The 27,215-nt window shown below is 54.4% G+C and overlaps 1 protein-coding gene across 3 annotated transcripts in view; it reads right to left on the bottom strand.

Moving 5' to 3' along the window:
- NTRK3 (neurotrophic receptor tyrosine kinase 3) overlaps window positions 1-26,804 on the bottom strand; it is a 191,800-nt gene extending 164,996 nt beyond the window's left edge. For all 3 annotated transcript variants that reach the window (XM_032195109.1, XM_032195110.1, XM_032195112.1), the window contains exons 1-2: window positions 26,514-26,804; window positions 420-494 (exon numbers count right to left, since the gene is read on the bottom strand). In XM_032195109.1, the coding sequence (XP_032051000.1) occupies window positions 420-494; window positions 26,514-26,761 (323 nt within the window). In that variant the 5' untranslated portion in view covers window positions 26,762-26,804. The remainder of the gene's footprint in view (window positions 1-419; window positions 495-26,513) is intronic.
- Window positions 26,805-27,215: the final 411 nt, after the last annotated feature.

Below are 27,215 nucleotides of genomic sequence, written 5' to 3'. Positions count from 1 at the left end.
TTGTGCAGCCCCACCGTGACCACAGCCATACAAAATGGGAACCAACAGCCCAGCATTGAAGGATCGGTGGAGACAGCTGGAAATTCACATTGTGGGACTGAAATGACTCAGAACAATGCACAAGCCCAGCACCAGAACAGCGGGGGAGAAGGGAGGTCAGGGCTGATGTGTGTTGACAGAGCTGTCAGGAGCTAGCAATCTTCCTTCTCACAGATCCAGCAAGGACCAAAAAAAATCACTTCATCTCCATTTTGTGAAGTCTCACAGCAAAAACACCACAGAGCCAGCAGCTTAAGCAGGCTCCAAACACCACAGTGCAGAGATGGAGGGAAGCTGCAGCTCCTGGCTGGAGCTGTTTGCTTAGGAAATGAGGGGCTGTGCAGCACAGCTCTCCTCCCCATCATGCAAACCATACTCACAGCCTCTGGAGTCCCGTGTACAGCTCCATGTCTACGGCGTTCAGCGTCTGCAAGTTCTTCCAGTTCTCTATGTGTCTGTGAAAGAGGAGGAAAAGCTCAGCCAGGGCATATCAGAGCATCTCCCTACCCAGGCAGGGCAGCACAGCACTGTGCCCCACACCTCTTCCCACCTTGCTTCAGCCAAAACCTTTAACTTACAGAAGGTCTGGGGCTTGGACACACTCTGGCTTCAGCATCCATATCCCCAGACATATGTGGTATGCATCATGCTGCCAAAATAAGCAGTTTTCTCATTCTGCTTTTATTCTGTTTTCCCAGCACTTTGGGTGAAAAAAAAAAAAAAAAAAAACAACATGGTTTTACCCAGAATTTCGAGCATAGGAGGTGCAAACAATCCCCTGCACATCCCTGGCAGAGTCATCGCCCCTCTCTGTGCACATCAGTGAAATAATGCCACAGCCAAGTGGCTCATGCAACACTAGTCAAAGTAAACAAAAACCTCTCTCTCAAAAAAAAAAAAAGGTAAAAAAAGGAAAAACACTCCTATTTATCCATTATGTCACTGGGGTGGACAAAGAGGCTCCTGGTCTTTGCTGGCTGGAAGTGCTGCTGGCAGGAGAGCACCAGAGTCAGTTTGGAAACCATGCCTTTATTATAAATTCCTCCATTGCCCGGGGTGCTGTGGCAGGTATGTTATGGAGAATGAAAACAGAAATAGATCTGTCACTGAGGGATCATTACTCAGTAAGTATTAGAGCTGGGGGAAAGGTGACAGAGCAGCAGCCCCAGAGAATGGGGTCCCTGTTATCAGGGGAACAGGAGCATGGCTGCAGCATGGCCACGGGCCCTGCTAATAAGCCACAGTGCTGCAGGGTGGGGAAGAAGCTTGGTTTTCATCAGCCAGGCCAGCTGAGGCTTTGTCCCAGACCAAACTCAGACACCAGAAAACACATTTTCAAGAAAGTCTTTCTGCGGAGCAGGTAGAGGTGAAGAGGAGAAACATTTCCAAGTGACGGAGAGGGGGTGATGCACTGAGAGCCATCGCCTGTGGTTACAGGATCACATACAGTGGTCCAGAGGGTGACTAAGTGGAACTGGGACTTTCAGCCACTTCTGGAGCAGTCACAGAGGCCACATGTTCCTCCTCCAGCACTCATTATGTCTTGAAAAACATGTTTGCACAGGAACAAACAGCAGTATCTAGACCGATTTGAGCCATACCCCAAATAATACCCAGCTAAAGAAAAATAAATAAATAAAAGTCTGGACTAAACCTAAATTCTGAGCATATTCCTCCTCTGCTGTCACCATTCAAGGAAAGCAGAGACCCACAAGAGTCACCTCTGCTTTCCACATGGTCCATGGCTGTCTGCATCTCCAGAACGATTAGCATAAGGACACAGCACAAACTCCCAGCTGGCTGCTGCGTGACAGCATAAGTTACGGTTCATCCTCAGTGACCTGTGCACCAGCTCGGATCGCCTGTGTCCCAGACAGAATGAGAAACAGGACATTATCACAGCCGTTTCATGTTCCCTGCCAAAGGCCCTTGCAAGCTCTTGCAGAACAAAGCACAGACTGGGAGGCATCACTCAAGTCACTCGACAGCTCACTGAAAGTCTCCAGAGAGAGGGCAGCTCTGCAATTTCAGGTCCTGGGGCACGAGGTTGCAGGTCTGGGTTGCTGGGGACTTGCCACAAAATATCCTGGCCACATTGGGCAAGGCTACACACACAGGTTGAAAGTGTTTCTCCAACCCAAACGAGAGTGTCCTCCAAGGAAAAAGAAGAGTGGCAGGAAGGGGAGGACGTGGGTTTACCACTGGGGCACGCTGGAGCTCCAGCATCCAAGCGCTGACCTTTGGGCAGGGATGGAGCAGCCCCGAGCCAGGAGCTATGGAGCAACCACAGCTGGGGAGGAGGCAGCAGCCAGCTTGGCTCTTGTTTTATTGATTGTGTTTGCTAAAAAAGGCAGGGTTATTTTTGACCTGACACTCAAAGCCACATACACGATTTTAGAAGAGGTAGGACGAGACCTGAGCCTGTGCCCAGTGACGTGCACAGGCAGAATTTTCTGGGGACTCAACATTCAGGTTGTGGGGATATTGACAAAGCTGTAAATCTGACAGAAGCACCAACATCTTGGCCAACTCCAGACTCAAAATTAAATCTCTTTCTGTCCACAAAATGGAGCACAATAACTATGGAGTGGGAAAAGAGAGCCATAAACTGGTGTTATCCCCCATGGGACAGAATGGCCACTGCTCCCCAGGCAGTTAACCCCTACAGAAGTGACATTACACCAGGTTTAAAACACCTCCACGATTTTTGCTCCAGCCTCCCAAAATCAGCCTGTGAGCTTCACGAGCCAGATACACCCCTCGGTGTGTTGTTTAACATACACACAACACAGAGATGAAAGAAGCAACCATGGAAATAAATGCACACACACTTACATACAGGATAGTCCCACAACACAGCAGCTGCTTAACATACAGCACAATAAAGGGCAATAACATCATAGTGAATTAGGTGCACAGGTCAACAAGGGACTTTGAGTTCTTTTAGCTACACAGACACTTCCCTTCATAAGGGCCCCCAGAAACAGCTCTTCTCCTTTTTTATCTGTTTTTTGAACTTAGCAGGAGTCACTTCCTAGCTCCTAGAAGTGACAAACCAGTTTTGGTTCTCAGGCCCCCCGAAGATGCACCTGAAAAAACATTTTCTTTGGTTCCTTTTTGTTTCTGAGCAAGGAGCGTAACTTTGTGCTGGTTGGATTTGCCTGAATCCACTTTAAAAAATACACAAAAATGCATCTTATTCTGAAAGTTCAAGGAGTCAAGCTGTGATTGCAAAATTGGCAGCTGTTGCACAGAAAAGCAAAACAACTAAAGAAACTCCTCTCCTAAGACATAAGTCCCTCTTCATGTCCTTCAGCCTCTCAACAAGTTCCTCCTCTTTTCCTTCCAGGGTTTTTGCGTGCCCTAGAAAGATCATGTCCTCCCAATTGCTGGCCAAACCAGAGACCTTCCCTTCTCCTCTGCCTCAGTTCATTAACCTGGCAGGAACACGTGTGCAAGGTTCAGGCCAAAAAAACAGATGTATCAACTCCCAGCCCTACCCTGCTCTCCACAGTCAGGCTTGGAGGTATGAATTACAGGCAGAGGGTTACTCCCTCCTCCCTGCAGGCTCCTCTAAACACACATCCCCGTGACATTCCCCGGTTATTACTAAGGTAAGCTGCTCTTCTGCGAGATGCAATAGCTTCATGAACAATACCCTACTCCCCAAATCCTGAACTGCTCGCCATATACACATCCACCTAGACTAATTCCCAGCCTTATTATCGAGACCATGTGGAATACATCACTGACGAAGATGACAGTGCTCATTTTCTTGAAAGGAGAGTGAAAGGGCTGCTCATTTTAAGTGCTCGCTTCCTTCTCATTCCTCATGTCTGTTTGGTGGGTCCTGGCCAAGCCCAGGTCTCCTTGCACTGCCTTTCACAGACCAAACAAAGTCCTGTTCAGTAGTAGCTGAATTTTTGCCTTCCCAACTCATCCTGAAATGCTGCACCACAACTTCCCTGCTCTGCTCATTTCTTACCAAAATAGACTCGCAAGCATCTTAGATCCATTTTGTCTTATGTCAAAATAGTCCTTGCTTAAGCAGCTTTTTTTTTCTTTTCCTGGCATTTACTCCTCCTTCCTCTACAAGCAAAAGCCAGACCCACCCAGCTATCACTTATAAATTACACAAGGTCAGCTCTCCTAAGGCAGCACGTCTGTACCGAGCAGTGAAGTGCAAGGCAAATTGTCTCAAGTGCCTTGAAGAGATACTGACTCAGGTCCCAGAAATGATGCAGATATATTGCTCAGACAATCCTGGTGGCGAGGATGTTTTGCTTTTGGTTTCAGACCCGGCACACGACAGGCATTTACTCTGGGTGACCTATGCAATAAGCACCGGGCTGTAAGGGAAAGCAGCGCTGTTTTCTTCACCAGCCTGTTTAAGTCTCCATGTGCCTTCATCCCACTTGGCATTACAGGCTCTTGGTTTTGCAGCATTTCCCCTTGGCCGTCCTCGCCCGCTTTGTGCTCCCACAGCCCCAGCACTGAGCCAGCAGCAAAGCCCACGAGCCTGCTCTTGCCTTTTGTGCTGGTGTCCTCATGAAAGCAGAAGCTAACATCATCCCCAAGGAACCTCAGCACTTATCTCCTCTTGCAACGTGTCCCCCCACCTTTTCTTCTTTACCCAGCTCGTCACCTACAACAGGTGAGCTGCACTGTGCCTTCTCCAAAAATAAAAATAATTTAAAAAAATAGTAACAACCCATTCCTGGCATAACGCAGCATCACATTAACCTCTCATCACAAAGTCAGCTCTTTGCCTAGGCAATCAGTCACCAGATGCAGAGCTAGCCTGACACAAGCTGGCGTTAGGACGCCTACCCTGCCTTGTATCTCAGCCTCCGTGTAAGAACAGCCTTTAATGCCCGATGAAAGCCTCGCAGAGCACCGATGTCAGACCAATGCTCGATGCACAGCATCCCCATGGGAACAGAACAGCAGTTCCCACCACTCCCCCAGAGGTGTTTGACAGCAGGGGCTGGTGTCACCATGCAGCAAGCCTGCACAGCCCCACGTGCTCCTCTTCCAGCTCAGGGCCAACGCGACGAGGGAAGTGAAAACATCATCCACAGGGATTTAAATGCAACCAGGCTCATTTTGTCCCATATGCGTGAGGCAGAGGTGAAAAGGAGCAGCTTACGCCAATTTGCCAAGTGATTAGCTCAAGGCTACTTAATGTCGCTGGCCTCCCTTCACTCTCCTCATACGACAAGGATAATATTTATCTAATCTCTCTCAGCTTTTCAAGCGCTGCGGTCAATAGCTAAAAAAGGCACTCGATAAGCACCGAGTATTATATAGCGTGTGTACACACGCGCTGCCCAAATCTATATCCAGCCCAGATTGAGGAACGATGACTTTTCGTCAGGATGCCATCAGCTCCACTCACAGCCAAAGCAGATGAGGGGATTGAGCCACGCTGCACAAATGCCACATCTCGTGTTGGGATGCTGGGCAGCGAACGTGGGATCACAATCCAGCAAGCAGGCAGACTCTGAGAAACACACACTGCTGTTGGAAAGGCAAGCAGAGCGTTTGACTCCTCTCTGCTAGGGCCACAGGAAAATTGGTTTGTCATCCAGGCACATTATACCTCGTGATGCCGACAGAAGAATTAGTTTTCAATTACCTGATATGCGTAGCATTATAAACAAACCACATGGCACGCCAGTGCCAAGCCATGCAAATATTTTCCCCCTGCCATCAAATTCATAAAGAGAAGTCCTCTATTAACACCTTTGACCACTAAGCCCTGCCTGCTCCAGGCAGAGGTGCTGCAGAAGTCGATGGGAAGCCCCGGAGGCTGGGAAACCCCCGCCACCAGTGCCACCAACCTGGCACATGTCCCATGCCCCGCGGCAGAGCACACCACGGCAGGAGTTTCTGGCCCCTTTTACCCACGGGGTTGAGGAAGCCATAAAGAAATCAGCCATCTTTCACAGCATCATAAGGCGCTTATCGCATGCATTTAATAACCAGAGGCATGAAGGACTTGATTCTCTCAATATGGAAGTTATAAAATTGAATTGGTAACTGAGCATTAAAGGCAAGTGCAGCTGAATAAAGACTTATGAAGGCAATATTTTCCCCATTTAAAGCGTGGGCTTCCCCTTCCCAAAAGCGCACAGAGAAGTCACACAGCAGCAGACAACTTGGCATCATTAAGGATAATTTGAGGTCAGCGAGAGAAAGGGGGGAAGGAGAGAGACGCAAGCAAATCCAGCTTTGTAGAAATAATTATTAGCGTAACCCCACAGTGTAATTATGATTCGTCAAGGTAACAATCATAAAACACAGCACCGAGACACAGCTCCCTCTGCACCAGCTCTGTTCCTCTTTCCAGGGCCACGCAGAGGTACGTGGATGCTGTGGAGGAGGCTCCTGGTTACCCTCCTGTAGGTCCAACCATCATCAGGTTGGGCATCCAACCCAATAACCCAACCTGGGCTCTTCCAGAAAGTCTAGGCAAAAGGAAAAGCCCTAAATTCTCACTCCAAAGCCCCGTGTTTGTGCATTCAGCAACTTCCCTATGATCTCCACACGCCTCCAGCTCATCCCCAGACAGCCTCCACATCCAGCACCAGCTCTGGCTGGTGACTTATGGCGCAGACAGGACCCCTTCCAGGGACAATGTTTCAGCGTTACCGGAGGACAGCAGGCTGCCCGGACCCAGTGTGGACAGATTGCTGCAGGACACGGGAAGCAGTACGTCCCCATTATCACACACTAAAGCCAAGGTTTTTCAGCACAGGTAGAGTTATGTCCAGACACTTGCTTTCAGGAAGGAAGAAATAGGTGCAAGGGGGGCAGTGGAGCTGAAGAAGTACTGCAGGCAGCAGGGCAATGGCCATCATCAGATATCCTCCTTAATTCCCATCATCATTACATCCCAGCTAGTGCTCAAGCAAGATCTGAGGTGTCCCAAATCCCCACAGAGTTGAAGAAACCTCATTTATCAGGGATGACCAATGGTGGAAAGGCTTCAGGAACACATCCAGGGCTGCAGCATCACCTGCATGCAGAGCAGGGAGGGGATGGTGTCCTGATCCCCTGTACGCAGCGTAGGCTCATGGCTCAGCACCTCCTGCAGGCCCACTCCCTACCTCTTTTTTATTTATTGCCTATCCATATCCAACCCTTGCATGGTCTTGGACACCACCAGAAGGCAGAGAGCACAAGATGGGCTCATTCCCACTGATGTGCACATAAATACAGGAACACAACAACCTCAGGATGAGGCATCTGCCCAGTGCAAACAAGAGCTCACCCCCTGCCTGCAGCATCAGCTGTAGCTGTCTCTCCTTCTCCTCCAATTGACAGATTCAAAAATGATGATTTTCCCTCCAGAATACATTTATTTTATTATTCTCAGGCAGGACAGTGCACAAGAAATAACTGTGCAACCGCCTGGGAGGAGAGGGCAACCCAAGGGGAAAAAGACAGTTCCCCTGGGAGTTTTGCGCTGAGCACCAGTCCCAAGACAAGAAAGCAGCCTTTACTTTATGGGGTGCAGAAAACCAAAAAAATCCCCTTTTAGGCAGCAGCTGGCTCCCCACGTGCCTGCCAGGTCAAAGGAAGGGATGCTTTTATCCATAGGATTTCATAGGCAGCGATACCTAGCAGCATGCAGCATTTTGTGGTCTTTAAAGATCAAACAGCATTTTATAGAGGAAGCAGCACCCTGGTCAAAATCAGCTGCAGTAATCATATTCAGCCTTATTAAACCCTCTCTGTAACTTCAAACAGGGTCAGACTTCCTCACACTCCCACCTCCGAACAGGTCCGTGGCTGTTCAGAAATTAAAGTATATAATATACACATATAGATGTGTGTACACAAAAATTCATGTAATGAGACAGAGCTGCCAAACTCTTTCCAGAGGCAGCTGCATGCCTCCCCTGCGGAGCACGGTGCTTATACACATTAGCATGATGAAGGGATGGACCATGGGTATGGGATTGCTGCGTTCAGCTTGGCAGGAGGAACTCTTGGTGTAAGTAATGGCACCAAGCATCTTTCTTTTTTGTTTTGTTTTTTCCCCAGCTTTAGGACTACACCTCCATTAGACCTCATTAGCTCAGCCCAAAGGGGAGCACTGCCAGCCACATGCCCAGGTTACACTTCATTCTGTGCCTGAAGACAGGTAAAAAAGATGGAGAAAAGGGAGAAAATAAAATCTCCCATGGACTGGTTGAAGAACAAGGATGCAGGAGCAAGAGCCCAGTGAGAGCAGACACGAGAGCTGGGGATGGGACTGCAATCCTCCAACCAGACCCATCGCTGCCCCCAGCTCTGCCCTTGGCCGTGCACCCACACAGACCTGCAAGCACGTTTTCTGAAGGCACAGCCTCCCGGGAGTCTAAATCTGGGAACTTTTACAGCCACGTCAGCTCCATCCCAAGCCCTGGGTAAATTTAGCTGCAAGCCTTTGGGCTGCGCAGCGGACACTTCCCCCCGCTCCTCTGCCCGCATCTTGGTGTGGGAAGCAAATTTTGGAGATGCAAACTGCAGGCACGGGAAGGTCTGTGTGCTTCTGACTGCTGCTCGGGGGCCAAACCCAGCACCCTCCCTCCCCTCTCAGCACCCCCATCCCACCACATCCTCCCCTGCAGCCTGGCTCCCAGGGCTTTCCCACAGCCCCAGCACCAGGCAAGCTGCTGGCCCCGCGCGGTGGGGGCACGGCCAATCTGTCCCGGGCTGGCGTCCTGCTCCCACGAAGCGTTTGTTTTCCCAAGGAGCCTGAACTTTGATCCTCCAGCAGTTTGGCTGCCCCGATGTTTACGAAGCTCGAGCGAGCGGGCAGCAATGCCCAGCTGGGCTGGCCGGGGGCCAGGCTCCCAGCCGCTCGGCTCGGGACGAGCACAGCAGCTTGGGGCTGTGAGGGACCTGCCAGGGTCCTCTCTCGGATGCTGAGCCTCCAAACCCACGGGCTGGCAGCAGCTTTCATCAGGATAACACTCTGATTCCTGCAGCCCTAGCAGGGAAAATAAAATCTCCCTTTTTTTTTTTTTTTTTGCCTGCATACATTTCCTATGAGGGACACACCTGCCAGCAGAGGTGGACGAGTAGGAGCATTACTCAGGAGCAGGGGATGCACGCTTTGCAATAGGGTGGCAGGGCTGGAGGAGATAGCAGGTATTTAGTGGGAACACGACCGGCTCTTAACAGGAGAAGCGAGCCAACACGCCTATAAACATGACACGGGCAGCAGGAGGCAGGGTGGGGAACCAAGGAGAGCAGGGAGCAGACACTTTAAAAAGTTTCTCTCCCTGTGCTCCACTTTGTTCATGTAAATGTGAAAAAAGGGCTTGGGAAACACGTTACATGAGAAGACACTGACAGGCAGAGATACTAACTGGGCTGTTGTGTCTGAGTAGACCTAGTAAGGCTGGGAACAGTTTCCATCTCGTACATCAGCTCAGGCTGCTGTTCCTCCAGATAAAGGCACAACTGAACTGCAAAAAGCCTGCTCGCTCAGCATCTGGGGGGAGACCGGCATGCACCCAGCCAGGGCTCTCCAGTGGCCAGAGAGCATTCAAACCAGCCACTGGGGCCAAGCTCCTGCCACGAGACACAAGTACACAATACTTCAGTGCTCCTTGGTGAGGTTCCTACTCCTGGAGTATTCCTAGAGGCTGGCATTACACAGGCAGGCACAAGAACCTGCAGGAGCACTGAGGAACCCAGAGGTCACACCCAGCAGTAAGTGCAGAGGCAGCAAATTCTGACAGCACTGCTCCACTGGTGTTTATGGTGCATTCAGTGGGATACCTTTCTTTTTGGTACTGGTTAGAGTCATGGAGCAATTTCTAAGTAGATCATCAGACGTCCTTGTAAGTGTTGTGTTTTTTTTTTTCCCCTCCAGATTCACTCCACCTTTGCTTCTGCCCCTCTGCAGGACCTGGAGGTCCCAGCACCAGCCCAACCTTGGAGCGAATCCCACAAGCCTGTAGGGTCAGCAGCGAAGAGAATTCCCCTCTGCATGAAGAATGAGGACCCTGTGTGCCTCCAGCCCCAGGAACAGGCTGGCTCACTCGCAGCCTGCAGCAGCTGGGGCCGAGAGCCTGTGCCATGTGCCAGGCTGGGGCTCACTGGGACAGCAGCTGGCAGGGCAGCCCTCCTGCACATCAGCTCCTTTTCCCTCTGTGGGTACTGCAGTGGGGTGGAGAAGGACTGCTGTCGTGCTCCCCCCTGCTCTGCTGCAGGGGGAACGCGGCTGGATCTCATGGTGCCTGATGCCATTGAGGCCACCCATCATCGTGCCCTCTCCAACCATCCCCAGGCCACCTTCAGGCTTGCCCGGTGGCCAGCAAAATGCCCCAAACCCCACTGCTGGACCCCAAGCCACCACCTAACCACAGATACCACATTCGGAGCTGCGAGGGCATCACAGCTGCTTGGCCACAAGGACCGAAGCAACCATCAAGCCAGGGAACCCATCCCATGTGAGGGGCACCCCACATCACACCCTCTGACCAACAGCTTCTGCCCGGGGCAGTTTGCAGCTGGGTTGTTTTTACGCATTTTTTTTTTTTTTAAATAAACAAACCCAAACACATCTTTTCCCTATCTCCCCTTTGAAAAATCCTGTAGTTGCTATGGAAATGGTCTCATCAGTATGGGAGGAGCATCGCAGCGCCAGCCAAAACTCCCTGTGGCTCCCAGTTGACACCACTGCCTAGGAAGTGGTCATGCTGGAGGTGATCCCAGGGCATACCTGGGGCTGAAAGCAGCCACGGGCACCAACTGGAGAGAGATACCTATCCAGGAATCAGGGCAGGGATCTGCAGTTCACCCAGGAATGAGTGAATAAATCAAGACATGCTCACGCTGGCTAAGGGATGAGATGGGCACAGCTGTAACAAGATGCAGCCCCCGTGGCGGTGCCCTCGCTGTGAGCAGGGAGGTGGGCACGGACAGGGCAGAGCTGAGCTTGGCCACTGGTCCTGTGCACATCTCCCAGGGGATTTCTGCCATTTGCTCTGTGCTCCGGCATCCCTACCTTGCCTACTAAGCAAGCAGGGTGCAAACGGCAGCCGTCGCAAGCTGCAAAGAGGGTCGGAGATCAGAGCACTGACCCCAGCACATTGCACACTTGTGTGCCCCAACACCCCCACTGCCCGCACCGAGCCAGCCCCTCTCCCACCCTACAGCATCAACCGCAGACCCCTCAGATCTTATACCATGAGCAGATTCCTTCACCGAAAATCCTGGTGTGGGACCACCTGCAGCACCAGAGCTCAGGCCAGGTCCCTGTGCACCCAAGAGCTCCTGGCACAGGGATGAACGTTCATTCCTATGGCATCCCCAGAGCCCTGAACCTCTGCAGGGTGGGTTTGTTTGCCTGCTGCGTGCATGGAGAGCACGACCTCCAGTCTGAGCATGCTGCAGAAGCTCAGAGTGTCTGCTTTTCTAGACACTGGTAGGAAATGCATCTTCCCCCCAGGAGCCAACAGCATGGCCAGCAGTGCTCTAGAGCTGGGGGTGCTATGGCTGTGTGGATACTTCTGTCACCAACCCTGGGTGTAGGGAACAAGCTGGGACCCCGCCTCCATCACCCCACCCAGTTGGGAGATGTGGGGGACATGGCTCCCTGCCCCAGCACGAGGTGCGTGCTGCCTCCAGCCACACCAAGCAGCTGTGCTCAAGGTGTGTCCATCACCTTGTCACCAGCTGCAGCCTGTGACAAGCAGCAGCTCCCCCAGCGATGACAGCAGGACAGGCTCTCCCCTCCATGGGGTGCTGATGCATGTCTCAGCCACCTGCCCGCAGCCAGCCTCAGGGCTTTCCCCAGCCAGCCCCACTGCAACATCACTCCACGCCTGGTATTTTAACCCCAGTGCATCCTGGTGTTGAGCTACCGAGCTGCCTGGTGGAGGGACACACAACCAAAACCTTGTCAGACCATCACGTGTGAAACTCATTTCACAGCATCACTGCACGTGAAATTTTTCCTACATACATGCTGATGCTGGTCTCACCAAGCTTCTCCATTCTTCCCCAGCAGCCCAACATGAAGCCTCGGGGTCTGTCACACAACACATCCCATGCAAAGGACACACACACGGGCAGTGCCACCAGGCACCATGGTGCTCTCTGGCATCCACTGGGAGATGGGTGCAGGGTGGGTCCGAGCTCAGCACGAAGCACTGTCAGACCCTGCTGCTAATTTGGGCACAGAAGCCTAATTAAAGTCCTAAATAACCACTTGCATCACCAGACTGCAAGGGGCACGTCCAGCTGAGGAGCCTCGTACATCCTCAGCCTTGCCAGATCCTGAGTGCCCTCCCAGAAGAGCACACCCAAGGGAGAAGGAAGGGCTCAGCTGTTATTGAGCCACTCATCTTGGTCAGAGACGCTGCAAAAGCAGCCTGTGCTCTGTGACACACACCATCCCTTCTGGTCCAGATTTAACAGGTTCAGGACCTAAAGTACAAAGCAGCAGCCGGAACACTTCCCACCCCGATCATTTTGGGCAAAGCAGGCAATACCCCGCCTCTCTTGCTCCCTGCTGGCAGAAATTTCATCTCTCTAGCCCAGAACATTTTGCTCCACAGCTCCGGGAGCAGCTTCTGCAAGAAGTTTCATTCAAACCTGCCTTGCAAAGCAAGGAAACCACCTGCAAACGCAATGAAGAGCCCTGATCCGGCCTTGCTTGCACCAGGGACAGCAACCAGGCTGGAGCTGGGGGAGCACCAAGCCCTGTGTGGCCCTCCTAGGGCACCCAAGTGACAACAGGGTCCCCCGTGTGCCATCCTGGCTGCACCCCGAGGTTCCCAGGTGGGAGCCGCCGGCAGCACGCCGCCTCCCCTAGCAGCTCCCCGCAGCCGATACAGCGAATGAGATTACAACAAATATAAACTAATGATACAGCTGTCAAGGCAGATTAGGCTGCACAGTGTAAAAAATTGCAGGGCTGTTTAGTCACAACAATATAAGATTAATTTATCAATACAGCTTATGTGGCACTGGAGAGATAGCAAATTGAGTAAGTGAATCTTTTCTACACCTTGTGCGGGGAGGGAGGCTCGGACCCGATGGGTGCACAGGGCTGGGCGCCGCAAGGTTTTTTGGGCTGGGGATAGCCTGGGGGGGCTGCGCACCCTTATCCCAGTTGCTGGGACAGGATGTGCATGGGTGCCACGCACACACAGTTATTTACTTGCACGTTTTTAACCCACGGAGTTAACACATGCAAAAATATGCGCAGCCACCTCCACCCTTTGGAGGCTACAGCCCTGCAGGCACAGGGAAGCTTTTGGGTACCTCTCGAGGGTACCCAACACCGACAACATCCCCGGCAGGCCCGTATCTTTTCAGATCTCCCCTACATTGCCATCTGCGGGTTAAAAATGTGCAAGTAAATAAATAGCTGCGGCGGTAATGAGCCCAGGCTTCGATCTGTGAAGGTGAGAGCGCAGCAGCAGCCGCCGCTCCGAAGGAAGCGCCCGTTTCTATAAATATTGAAATCCGGTAATTATCATCATTAGGACTGGTTGTGATTTATCCGTAGCTCAATCCCCACAAGTAAGAATGGCATTTATTTGCCACGATTAGAACAGCTAAAAATACCTCCCCAACCTCGCCTGGCCCAGCACCGTCCCCGTACCATCGCCCTCGCAATGGGCTCAGCCATGGGGAGCAATGCAAAGAGAAGGGGGTCCTGGGGAGAGGGGGCCCTGTGCTCCCCCCAAGTGCTGTGGGACCTCAAACTGGTGCTCCTCCACCTTCCAGGAGCCATTCCCAGCTGTGCTCCACATCTCCCCACACTACACAATGTCCCCTCTAGCAGGCTGCCTCTCCTGCAGGGATGGTTTCTTTGTATTCGTAGCAAAAAGTGCCAATTTTCTTGAAGCATCCCTCCCAGACACCTCTATGGATGAGTGTGTTGGAAGCCCTTGTCCTTCCTGACATCTAAGGGCAGGGATCAACCCACAAAACCCTGCAAGGAGCACTCAGCTCCCCATCCCCTGCCATCCCCCTGCCTGGGGGCACATCCACCTATATCCAGCTGTCAACCAGAGGTTTTCCAGCCTTGACCCCAGCACTGCCATGCTGTAAACAAGTACCTGGGGTGCAGGCAGCTGTAGCAGGAGGCAGCCCCGTGATGGTTTTCAGCCCAGAACATGACCCCAGCCAAGAGAATCCCCCATCAGATGGCCTAAATCACCCCAGGCCACCGCCGGCTGCTCCAGCCGGGCTCGCTCCGAGAGCGCAGATTTCCCCGAGGAAACGTGCCCGGCTCCCTCGGTCAGGGATGTTCTTTCTGACAGTCACGCCGAATATTTCCCCCGCTTCTTTGCTAATAACTGGAAAAACAGCCGTGAAATGGGCAGCCTGGCGAGCCCGCGCTGCGCGGGGGCGATGAGGACGAGGCGCGGGGCCCCAGCAGTGGTCGGTGCCAGCTCCATGCCCCGGACCCAAACCCACCTGGCCCCACAGCCACCACCTGCTGGTCCCCAAACCCAGCACACCTTCACCTCCAGCCTCTTCCCAGGGCAACGGGACCCCTCCAAGGGATTTTTCCCCTTCATTTAGCTCTCACTAGTTCATCAGTACTCTCATAGGATGCTTCCAATTCACACCCCATTCCTGTTTTTTTAATTTAATTTTATTTTTTAAGCCCTTTGGTAGCTCTGCTCCCCCAGCGCCCGCTCCCCCAGCCCAGCCCGTTGTTATTTGCTTAGGGCCCTAAGCCACTTTTCAGTCCATTTGGCAGCGTCATATCCAAGGCAAACTGAACTAATTTTAAGAGTAAGATTTGGTGAGACACTATATCAAATGCTTTGCTAAATCCAAATATATTAGGATTTCCACATTCTGCTCAGCCACTAATTTTGAGATTCCATCAAAAAGAAAAAGCAATCAGGTTTGTCTGGCAAGATTTATTCTTCCTAAATCCCTGCTGTTATTGCTCATGCTTTCCTTATCCTCTAGTGCTTCACTTTTCTTAATACTGCAGGGCTGGAAGTGTTTGCTAGAAATTTATTTTTGCTATTTATATGGATTTTTAGAAATCTGCCTCTGCTCTCCTCCGCTGCCCCCTGCCTTCCCCACTGCTAGCAGCATCCCCGTGCTGCCTCCACGCATCTCCTCCTCCATCCTCCTCGCAAGCCAGCACAGGGTGGTACCGTGAGCTGGTGTTAACACACGGCTGGCCTCACTCACAGGATGCTGGGGAAAAAAATAATACGAAAGTACAATGTGTTTTTGCCAGCAGGAGAGAGGTCTAAAGGAAACACCAAGCTGGGTCAAGCCCACAGCACCACCTCACTTCTATCGAGGATTGGGCAGAATTAAACCACAGCTGGCACCGGCAGGGATATCTCCAGCAGGAAAAACAAAATGCACAAGGGGCTGAGATCTCCTGCACTGTTTTTTGTTGTTTTTGTTTTTTTTTTTTTTTCCTCCAGGAGCCAGGCAGATGTCTGGACTCCAACACTGCATGGCAGCCCTACCAGCTCCGTCCCCAAATGCCCCAGCGGCCCCATCCTGCTGCATGAGAGTGGGGCTGAGAGCTCATGCATCCCAGGTGAGCCTAATGAGCTCCTGCTCATTAGGAGAAGAAAGGTAGTTCTGCTCAAGTGTAACCAGCTTCTGCTCCTCACGTGCAGCAGGGTTTGGTGTTTTGCAAACCAAGCGGCAGCCAGCAGGCAGGCCTCACGGCTCTGTGCGCCCACCTAGCAGGGCTCCTGCTCATGCAGCATCCAAAGACTCATGTGGCCACAGAAAACAGTGGGGCTACCAGCCAGCATCGATGCTGAGCCACCAGCTCCAGCACAGCCTGCTGCACAAACGGGAACCACCAGGCTCATGGTGTCCCCACACCAGCCTTTCTTCCCACCCCTAGGGTCAGCACCCAGCCACGGGCACAGCAAAGCTGGGCCACGAGATGACCCTGAGCTCTAGAGGGATAAACGGAGATTGTCTTTTCGCTCTGGCTATTTTTACATCCTCCAAAAATAAAGCTGTCCTGGAGGAGCAGCCCTTCCAAGGGCTGAGGTGCCCACAGTTAGGAGCCAGCAGCACCCAGCTGGCTGCAGCCCCAGGCTGGGGATGACAGCCCCGTGCTGCCCCCCCTTTTAAGAGGGATTAACCCCCAGGGCAGCTGCCCTCCATCACCCCATCCCTGCATCCCCCCCCCCAGCATTACTGGGGTCAGGGGCTGCACGGGGGCTTGGGATTTACGGCTGATGCATACGGAGGATTTACAGGGAAGGGGCAGCTTCAGGGGACCCAGAGCAAAGCACCGGTGATTTATGGGGTCGGCAGCAATTTACACAGCAGGTAGCAGCAGCGAGGAGGCAAGGATTTACAGGGGCAGGAGAGAAGCCCTTTTTTATTGGTGTTTATTGGGAAACGAGGGCCTCCTTCCCCTAATTACTGTGACCCAGGGAGGGGCGCAGAAGCAGCTGGATTTACAGCGAGCCTCCCCCTTGCTCTGGAGGTCACGGGCAGGCCAGCAGCGGGGACCCTCCCATCCCAGTGTGACCACAGATGGCTTCTGCTCGGCCACAGCACCCTCAGGGGCAGCTCAGCACCTCCCTGGGCTGCCACCGCCCCACGGCAGCACTCCAAGGCTGGGCTGAGAGCTCAGCCTCTCCAGGGAGGCTGCAGAGAGCAAGACCTCTGACATCTCAGCAAATCTCCCCTCCTGGGTCTGATCCAGCCCATCCACTCGTGGGGAGGCAGATTTCCTCCTGCAGGGCTGCCCAGGTGCCAGCACAGCGCTGCCGCTGCTCAGCACCCCAGGCTGGAGACAGGATGGGCACGGAGACACACAGATTGTGTCTGAGCAGCTGCCAGGGGGTTAGCCTCTAGGGCTGCACGTAACATTAAGAATATAGAAATATATAAATAAATATTGAGAAAGTCATCTCTGGTTGCTGCTTCACCACATTACAGCATCCTGCCATCAGTGCGGGACACCTGGGGAGGTGGGGCAGCCCCAATGCTGCCCTCTGCCACCCCAGGAGGCTCCACAACCAGATCCGACTTAAAATTCAGAAGCAATCCAGGAAAACCTCAAACTCCCAGCCCTCCCCTACCTCAGCTCCCAGTACAGGCTGAGGGCAGCCTCTGCAAAAGGAGCAGCCCGGAGATGCCAGCACAGCCAGCCACTGCCTGGTTTAAGGCAGACACAGGTACAGGAGGGTCCAACATCGCACCCACGCAGCTCCCTCCCAGCAGGGAAAGCAACCTCCAGCAAATCCACTCAGGCATTTAATTTCGTGCTCCTTTTCTAGCCGCCCTCCAGATTCCCTGTTTCACCCCAGATCTGTGCACACACCAGCAGACCACGCACAAAACTCATGCAGTATTTGCACAGGACACACAATGTTTTTCAGCACTGACTCTCTCAGCATAGGGGTGCAATAGGATTGGGTTCCTCTGGCAGAGGGGGATAAAAGGTGCCAGGCATCGACCCCAAACACAGGCTAACACCGAGCCCTGCCCGGCTGGTGCTGCAGCTCCCACACCCAGCAGGCACACAGCGTCCCATGTCCCCACCAGCCCGTGCCCCCACCCCCCTGCCCCAAAGTTTGACTAAAGCTCAGGAGTATCTTTGCTTTTATAAATCTCTGCCTTTTAATGATGGCTTCAAGGCTCAGAGAAAAAAAGGCCCATTAAACTCACTGAATAAGTTAATGGGGCAGAGAGAATCCATTTCAAAGCCACCCCAGGCTATTTTCCTCTGGAGCTAAAGCCTGAATAAGCAAAAAGGAAAAATTAAAACTGTACAGTGCTTTGCCAATAAATAACCCCTAGTGTAATCTGCTACAGGCAGGCCTCCATTTGCAGAGATAATAGGATGCAGATCAGCTGTAAAACACCTCCCCTTGCAGGGACCACCACCTTCTGATTGCAATTCACCGTGCACGAGAAGCTCCCACCTCCTGCCTGCCCCATTCCACCTGCCGGGGCAGGGCAAGCGCTGAATATCTTGCAAAGAAGCACCAAAATCCAGCACTTGCATCCCTAATATCTGTGCTCCAAGCACTCACCCCTGCTTGTCTGCATCTCCACCTCGTTTTTCCCAGCCATCCTGGCTGCCCGTGCCCTTTCTCCCCCCCTTTCACCAGGGATGCTCTGGGCTCAGCCCTCCCCAACCAGATCCCACACGCAGCTGCTCCTCCTCGAACACTTAAAACGCAAGTGCCTGTCCCAGAGAGGGATTAAAAAAAAATAAATAAAAAAAAAATCCCTGTTTGTAAATGTTGATCCCACTAGACGCAGTTTGTTTACTGTTTAATATTTAAAGATGCTAATTAAGTCTCTGAATAAATAAATCTATGCTACCCGTGCCTTTTGGAGCCAGGAAGCCCTCCCATGGGGCCAGGGCAGCCCAAAGCACAGCGGGGCTGGGGCAGCCAGCCCAGGGCATGCCTGAGCATCCCACCCCAGGAAGGGAGAGGCTCACGTGCAGCACAGAGCAGCAGTGCCAGGTTAGGGACATCAGGGGACCCGTGGCATTTGGAGGCAGAGGGATCACAGGCAAGGCAAGAGCAGGCAGGGTCATTCTGGCACAACTGGTGCCCTGCCCATGGGACCACACAGCTTCATACCTGAGAGCTCCACTCCTCTTCCTAAGCCATCCTGCAGCCTCATGAGGAGCAGAGCATCCCCTTGCTCCCATCAGGACCTTCTCCACCCTTCCACCTGGTTCCTCTTTAGCCTCATTGGGCTCTGCCTCCCCGAGACCAGCTCCACCTGTGCCCTGCTCATTGCCATTAACCCTCTGGGCTCCCTCTTGTACACGCTGCAGCCCTTGGGTGCCTTATACACACTTCCTGAGCTCAGGTTTTGTCCCTGAGGACACCCTCCATCTCCTGTCCCAACCCAAAGCAGGGTGCTTCCCAAAAGAGCACCACATCCACCTGGCTCCGTGCACCCCACAGAGCCCATCCTGGGACAGCTGCAGAAGTGACAGAGCCCCCATGAAGCTCAAGCTGGGAAATTGTCCCCAGCACCACTCTGTTTCCCCACACTGGCACAGCACACAGCATCTTTGACCCCGTGTCCTGCTGAACTCTGCTCCCCAGGCTGCCCAGCAGCAGCCACCAAGCAACCCAAGGGCTTTCTGCTTGGTTTTGGGGGACGTATTTTGGCTGCGAGAGCACAGGGAGGTGGAGACAGCCAGAACTGGGACCAGTGCCTGCCCCAGCAGTTCCCAGCCACGTCCTGGAGGCAGGAGGTTTGGGGAACACGAGGAATCTGCTGGTGATGCAGCTCTGGAGATCAGCAGCACCCTTGGCACAGCGCTGTCCCCCACACAGCCTCGTGCCCCGAGCAGGGTCCTTCATTTATTAGGGTCTCTAATTTATGCACCTGCTCAAACATTTCCACCTTAGCTTTTTTCCTTGCAGGATCCACCTGGGCAAAGCTCTGGGTTTGCTATGTAAGCGACAGCCTTGCACAGCTCGGGGGCAGGGACCACACCCCACTCTCCTCCCATTACCCATTTCTCAGCCCCCCAGGGACAGCACAAACAGCTGGCAAATTCATCAGCACCCCATGGCCCTCACCAGGGTCAAGCATGAGGTTGCTGGGAACATATTTCCATGCAGGAATGAAATACGAAGGGCTGGCGTATGTCCGCTTTGGGGGGGGGAGACTGTGGGGTGAGGCAGGACCGCAAGGGGATGCGACAGAGGGGATAAGGGGGCTGGGGAAGACATGGAGTGGCTGTGCCAAGTCCACTGCCAGGATATTTTTGGTCAAATAAGCTGTTTTCCACCCCACGTAGGCAGGCTGAAGCTGGGAGAAGGGGAAGGTGGTGGTGACGGCGTGTGCTGGACCAGGGACAGTCCCCAGCGTCCCTGCGTCTGCTACAGCAGAGCCCTTGGTGGCAGCTGGAGAGAAGCCTGCTGCGTTCCCAGAGCTGCCTTCTCCTTCGGCTTCCCGACTGCTACGTCACATGAAAACAAGCTCAAAAAGCAGCACATTTTCCTGCTGCTGCTCTTCCAGGCAAGCCAAGGCCAGAGCTGCAGGCGGGCATCACGCAGAGAGGACAGGGCAGGGACCCCGTGGGGCCAGGGCAGGGAATGGGGTGGCACGTTGGGGATGGAGATGTGCAAGCATGGAAATAAAACCTGCATCATCCCAAAACCTGCACCATCCCCAGACCCAGTCTTGACACAAGTTGGCTTCTCAACATTTTTGCATGAGTGGGGCGATGACTGCTGAGCAGCCTTCCAAGGGGCACCCAGTGGAAGATATTTTATTCCCTTTTCCTCCAAGTGGAGCCAGGCCCTGAGCCACGGAGCCAAGCACAGCTCTGAGCAGCACCCAGCTCCCAGCCCAGCACCCCTCCAGGCCCAGACCTCACCCCGAGGTGGTGCTGGGGACCCATTTGCTGTTGCGTTGTGGGACCACTGGGTGTCACAGCCCTTCCACCACGTGCCCACTGCCAGCAGGGAAACAACTGGCTTATCCTTGGCCCCGCTGCCAGGGAGGAGATTTCCTTTGGAAGCCCCATGCTGAGGACGCTGCAGGGTCAAGACCGGTTTCCTACCCCTGTTTCCTTTCTCCATCCCTCACCGGGCTCTTCTCAGCCTCTCTCCCTAGGGAAGGACACACGGCCTCTCTAATCCTCCAGCCTCCACCCAGCCCCTGCAGCAGGGAGTTAATTGGAGGAGCTGAGAGCATCGCACTCACCCCAAGGGCATCCAGAGACAGCTCTCAGCCTGTGCCCTCTTGGCTCTGCATCCAGGATTTCCCTGGGGATGCCTCTCTTGGCTGTTTGACACCACAGGACCGGTGGCCTTGTTTATCCCCCCTTGTGCTGGGCATCCCCCTAAGGCAGGGATGAGCAGAAGGATTTCTGTCCCTTGGTACCACTTGCACCGCTGCTCCGAGCCTCAGTTTCCCCATCAGCGATATGGGCAGAGGTTTTAAGGGCTTCTCACCCGGCAGCTGTGACAGCGGGCGGCACCCCACCCCTATCAAACCCAGCAATTCAAACACACCACCCATGGGTGGGTCGGCATCCTCCAAAAAGCTGCAAACCACCCCAAATCCCAGCTCAGCTCTGGCCGTGCCTCCTGCAGCACTGGCGCAACAGCTCCCTGCGTGCGGGGCTGTTCTGACCACGTCCTCTGGCAGCTCCGGGGGTCCTGGGGGCCGGCGACACCCCGGGGTGCTGAGCAGGGTGACCTGCCCGCAGGGATGTGAGGCTGCGGAGGCACCGGCGGCAGCCTCGCCCGAGCCGTCTCCCGCAGCCGCTTGCCCTCTAGCGGCTCAGCCGCCCTCGGAAAGCAGGAGGGAAGAGGCTGCGAGAGCGGAGGAGAGGCTGGGGAGGGAGCGTGGGGCAGAAACTCGAGTGGGCCGGGGGCTGGAGAGCATCCATGGGGATGTTCGTGCGCAATATGTGACCCTCATGTGTGTCCCGCAGCAAGGAGCTGCCCCTCTGTGTCCCCCCGGCCATGCAAGGAGGGTTTTTGTGCACCCCTAAATGCAGGAGTGGGGAGAGAGAGGGGAAAACTGGGGCGGACCGGAGCCTGCAGGCTGCTGATGAACACACCTGCTTAAAAAGCATCCACGCAACCTGCTCAAACCCCCGCTGCAGGGAGCCCAAAGCTCAAAATTACTGCTATTTGCCTGTGCCCCATAAATAACTCTGAGCAGGTGAGCTGCGAGCATCACGAGCACTCAGATTCAAGCCCTGCATCACTGAGAGCGAGCTGTGGGATCCCCGGGGACATCCAAGGGGGCTTGTCTGGGGGATTCACAGAAAAAAAACAGGGTTGCAAATGCCCCGGGCCAGATGTAACCCATCTCCAAGCCCCAAAGAGCAGCAAGGTAAAGGTTTCCTCAGTCTCTTCCCCCTAATCCTTGCTTTCCTCTCAGTGGAACACCTGCCTTAGGCCTGGAGCATCCTTCCCGGAGCATCCTCCTGGCCCAGGGAGAGGAGCCAGCAGGCAGAGCTGACCTGAAGCTCCCCAAATCCCGCAGGAGACAAGGAGATGCCACACGGACCCCAAAACCCAGCTCCTACAGCCCAAGCCCTCAGTTCAGCACAGCCAGAAAGCCCCAGGGAGTCCTGGCAGGCACCAAAGTTGTCTCCTCCCAGAGAAATACTTGGCATGGGCCCTCGGCAGAGGCTGGGGCTGGGCATGGAGACATGGACAGGCTGCCCTCTGCTCCCAAAATAAAAAGGAAAAGCCGAGCTGAGAACCGATCAGCTCCTCCAGAACCCATCTCTTACAGCACATCTGTCCCTGATCCTTCTGCTCTGCCCCTGCACCGAGCCTGGCAGGCTGCAAAAGCACAGCAGGTCCCAGACATTGCCCGTGCCAGGAAAGTGCCACCCTCCAGGACTGCTCAGCAGAAAGGCCACGGGGCAGGGCACGGACCCAGCAAGCTTAAATGTTCCAAAAAATAGGGCAGCACCCACTTTGGACCCAATTCCTGCTGCAAGGGGCAACACCATGGCAGCCAGGATGGGTGCTCACAGCTTGAGCTGCCTCCAGGACACCAAAACCACCATCCCAAGCATCTCTGCACCTCCTTCCACCCGCACAGCCTCGGGCAGTGCCCACCTCCCCCTCGGTGCCTTGCTCTGGGATGGCTGCTCCATGCAGACAAGAGCTGCCCAGAACAAAGCTGGATTGAATTAGGGACCTTTCGGATGGTCTCTGCAGCAGCCAAAACCTCAGGGACAGGGAGGGACGGAGCGGCTTTGGGGAGGCAGAGCCCTTGGTCCCCGGGGAGCAGCAGCACACGAGGCACAGCGGGCGAGCTGTGGATGGTTCACAGGGGGAGAAGCCTGCACCCTGTTGCACAATTCAGAGCCATCCCAGCAGCACCAGCTCCTGTTTGCCCATTGTACCAGCAGCAAGGGGCTGCTGCAGCCCTGTACCCCCTCCTCCGGAGCCCTCCACTCTTCCCCAGCCATCCCATGCACTAGTAGGGGCTGGCATTGCCACTCGCCCCCCTATGCCCTGCTCTGATGCTGTCCTCCCACCCTCAGCCATGCCCATGGGATGGAGCTGACGCTGCCATGGGACAGCCCAGGGGGCAAGGATGGGGCTGCTCCTCCTGTCCCCAGGGGGAAACCCCAAGGGAGATGCTTCCCCTTGGGCCTGCGAGCAGGTGAAGCCCCGAATTCCTCCATCCCTCAATGCTCCGTGATGATCCATCTCCTCTTGGGCTGTTCTGAACTTGTCCCGTCTATCTGACGGCACCTACGAGCTGCACAGACACCCTACAGCTCTACCCACGGGGGGCATTTTACCCTAAAAAATACATTCTCCCAGCGAGGCTGGATAACGGAGCGAGGCATCCGGGCTTTCCACGCAGGGGACACCTCCCCACCTGGAGGGAGCCCAGGGGGTGACACACACAGGCCACCGCCACCGCCGCCACCTTCCTGGCAGCCCCTCGGCAGTGCCATGGCAACAGCTGAGGAGTGGGGAGGCCCAGATGGCAAACTCCTCCGTCCCTCCTTCCCCACGCGCCGTGCCGGAGCACGCACGCCCTGCCCACGCCGCCAGGAGAGGTGGCTCCCCGGCACGCAGCACCGCAGGCGAGCCCGGCCTCCCCCAGGGCCCTGACGGGGAAATATGGCCTGGGGAGGTGGCACCGGCCCCGTGGGGCACAGCTGAGAGAAGAGAAGCCGCAGGAATCGGAGCTGAAGCCCTCTGGCACCCAGAGGTGAGGCAGCACGCTGAGGGCACCCATGGGCAGGGCCACGGGCTGGGTGCCTCCTGTCCTCCTTGCTGTGGTGGTACCTGGTTTTTTTTTCTGGCATGGAGGTGGTAAAAATAACCCACAGCTCCTGGTGGGGATGTATCGGGGTGGGGGGGTCATGCCCTGCACTGGGTGTGAGGTGGGTGCACCCCCTGAGGTGGACCCTTGCCAAGCTGAGCCTGTATTTTGGGCACAAATACAGCCCTGCTTGGCCCCCCCGTGTCCCATCTTTCTGTTCACCAGCAGCAGAGGGTGGAGCAGAGCCCCCCACCTCTCCCAAACCCTCCCAGGCCCCGAGCATCACCTCCCCCAGCTGTGGGGATGGGGCTAAGCCCCCCTGCTCACCCCCCAGCCCCACACACAGAGGCACCTCTGCCCACTTGCTGCCCACAAACGAGGCAAGCCGCCTAACGAAGCCGAGCCACTGGCGAGCGTGGCAAGCAGGGGAAACACCACGCAGTGCCGAGCTGAATCAGACCCATCTGCTGGAGTGATTCAGCGGCGGCCAGGCTGGGTTTGAGGCGCCGTCGCCCCAGCACTCGCTGATGGCCAGAGAGGAGAGGCCAAACATCGAGCATGGAGGCTGCTGGACCTGATGCCAGCCATGTAAGAGCATGAATCTGGTTCAGCCTGGCTCTGGGGGACTCCTCCTTCGCTAGGAAGCAGCCTCGCCACCCAGAACACCCCCCTGCTCCATCAGCATCCCGCACAAACCACTGCCACCTCCCCAGGAAACGCAGACCTCCCGGGGAAAGTTGGCACTCGTGTTCGGTCTGGGCCTCTCGCGGCATTTCGGGGCTCACCCCGGTCCTGCTCCCTCCTGGTCCCAGGCCCAGACCTAGGGGGAAGGTTTGGGGCCAGTAGCAGAGCAGGGGGGAGATGAAAAGGGAGCAGAGATGCAGCCAGCAAAACCCAGCACCCTGCCCTCACCCCCAGCTACGAGCAGCTCCTCTCCAGAAAAAAAATAAAATTCCCAGCATCTCTGGTTCTGGAGTTGGGTCTTTTTCTTCTGTTCTCCCTCTCCTTTTTTACAGGCTGCTTATCAGTATTTTCCAGTGTCAAAGCAGTAAAGGCATTTTCTGGGCACAAAGGGCTCACGCAATAACACCTCTCGCAGCAGTTCAGACCCGTGTGGGCACCTGACAACACGCACTCGCTGCCGAGCCTTCCCGGCCCTGGCCACCCCACAACGGGTTAAAACCAAACCACAACAAACAGCGAGCACAGGGGGAAAAAAATAAATAAATAAATAAATAAAATAAATAAATAAATAAATAAAACACCGTGAGTTTCTCCGACTTCCCTAAGCATCACCCACGTCCCTCCGGCAGCGCAGAGGAAACGCTCCGGCCCCGCGGCGCTGGATAAATGTGGGGTGTTTGGAGGGTGGTGGGAGCTCCACGGTGGCTTTCCCCCATTCCTGTGGGGTGGGCACAGAGGGGTTTGCTGGCCAGGGTGAGTGGTTGTGTGCTGCAAACCTGCCTGGGCACTGCATGGACCCGTGAGGCAGCGGGGAAAGCGGCTCCAGTCATCTTTCCCCAGCAAAGGTGACGAGCAGAGCTGCGAAAGAAGCACTGCAATTACTCCATGGCTCTGCTGCAATTGCTCTGTGACCAAATAAAACAGCCTGGGGACCCGGCAGAGCACCCTCCCTCCACGCAGCCGTGCGATCGGGGTGAAAAATAAATAACTAGCCCTCCATTAGTCATTCCGAACCTTGCTGCATTTAACTGCCAGAATAAAGGATTCCACCTCTTCGCTGCTCAACTCCCACTGGCAACTTGCTCTGGGGGCTACATTTCCCTAAATGCTCACATTTCAATTAGCATTAGAATAATGAAATGGCTGGGAGTTCATCTCACCCAAAAATGTACTGGAAAATAAAGAGGCGAGATTGGAAGCGATGAGGGCTTTTCACGCAGGCACACACGCACACACACGCAGCAGGATGGATCCAGGAGGAGGAAATCTATTCCTTTCTCGACTCCACGCTGATGAGATTAACATGGGCTTTGCTAACTGCCTCTCCAAACAAGGATAATGCAACTTCAAGTTGATTTTCCAGATAAACAAGCATGCAAACAAACGCAAAGTGCTCAACTAAAAATATCTCCCGGCTCCGATGCTTCTCCCCACCACCACCCCGAGAGGAAAACACACAAACCCTGTCACAGCTCCACGGCGAGCCGCAAAATTATGACAATGCGAGTTAAATTAGCTACTTCAGGGACATCGTGCTCTGCCCTATTCCCCCCCCACACACATACCCCTCACGGAGGCGAAACCGCAGATTCCCCACATACACCCAGGCAGGGCAGAGAAGGGAACATTTTCTCTTGTGGGATGAAAAAATGACACTCTAATCAGCTCCAAAGTCTGGGAAAAAAAGAGCGAGCGGCTCAGAACTCGCTTTTCTTGCCCGATTTGGGTATGTGTGGCTGTGTGTGGCTCTGGCCAGGGTGTTCTCCCCCCTCCCTTGGCAGAAGCAAACAGTTAAAGGCGGCAGCAGCTTCAGCATCCTCGCCTGCTGCTCTCTCTTGCTAAGGAACCAAACCTCATTGACTTTATTCCTTTTAAGCTCCGGCCAAACTGTTGCTGGGCTTTTTTTTTTTTTTTTTTTTTCTTTTCTTTCCTTTCGGATGAAGGAAGGGAAAAGCCCGATCCTCGTCCTCCGCAGGCTGAGCTGGGGCGAGCGGAGCCAGGCAGCACCCGGGGCACCTGAGCCCAGCACCCGCAGCCCAGCCCCGCGCCCTGCCGCCGGGGAGCCCACTTACATCGAAGTGATGTTCCTTGAGATGTCCGTGATGTTGATGCTCGTGTTGCCATTGCTGCTGCCTGAATCCTGCCCTTCCAAGAGAGGGAAGAGGTTCCCATCATCCAGCTTCTTGCAATTGATGTCTGTCTTGCTGCAAAGACAATTAGCAGGGCAAGCCAGCACCGAAAGCAGATAGTCTCCCCAAATGCTCCAGAGCAAAAATACCCTCCAGAAAGTGCACTTGGTAGGGCAAAGAGAGACATCCATCTCCGATTGCTGCTGCTAAAAAAGAGGAGGAGGAGGAAAGGGGGGATGGAGGGAGGGGAAGGGGGGGAAAGGGGGGAAGGAAACAAAGACGGAGGGAGGCAAAAAAAAAAAAAAAAAAAAAAAAAGCACAACAACAAAAAACCTCAAGCGATCAGATGCAAAAATCCTCCAGCAGATGAAATCATGCTGGCAGCTGGCTCGGAGAGGCTGTAATTCCCGCTAGGGCAGCGGCAGCGGGCGGGGATGCATGCTGGCCCGGCCGCCCGCCCGCCGCTCCGGAGGATCGCAACGGAGGCTGGGGAGGCAGCCGGGGAAATAAATAAATAAGGCAAACGGTGCGAAAGTCACCAAGTCCCACCTACTGGGCAGAATTAAAATTGACACACCTGCAAAAAAAAAAAAAAAAAAAAAAAAAAAAAGGGGGGGGGGGAAACAACGCAGCCCCACACACACA

The sequence above is a fragment of the Aythya fuligula genome, chromosome 11 (assembly GCF_009819795.1).
Source record: "Aythya fuligula isolate bAytFul2 chromosome 11, bAytFul2.pri, whole genome shotgun sequence".
NCBI classification, from domain to species: domain Eukaryota; kingdom Metazoa; phylum Chordata; class Aves; order Anseriformes; family Anatidae; genus Aythya; species Aythya fuligula.
This window is presented reverse-complemented; position numbering and strand designations above follow the sequence as displayed.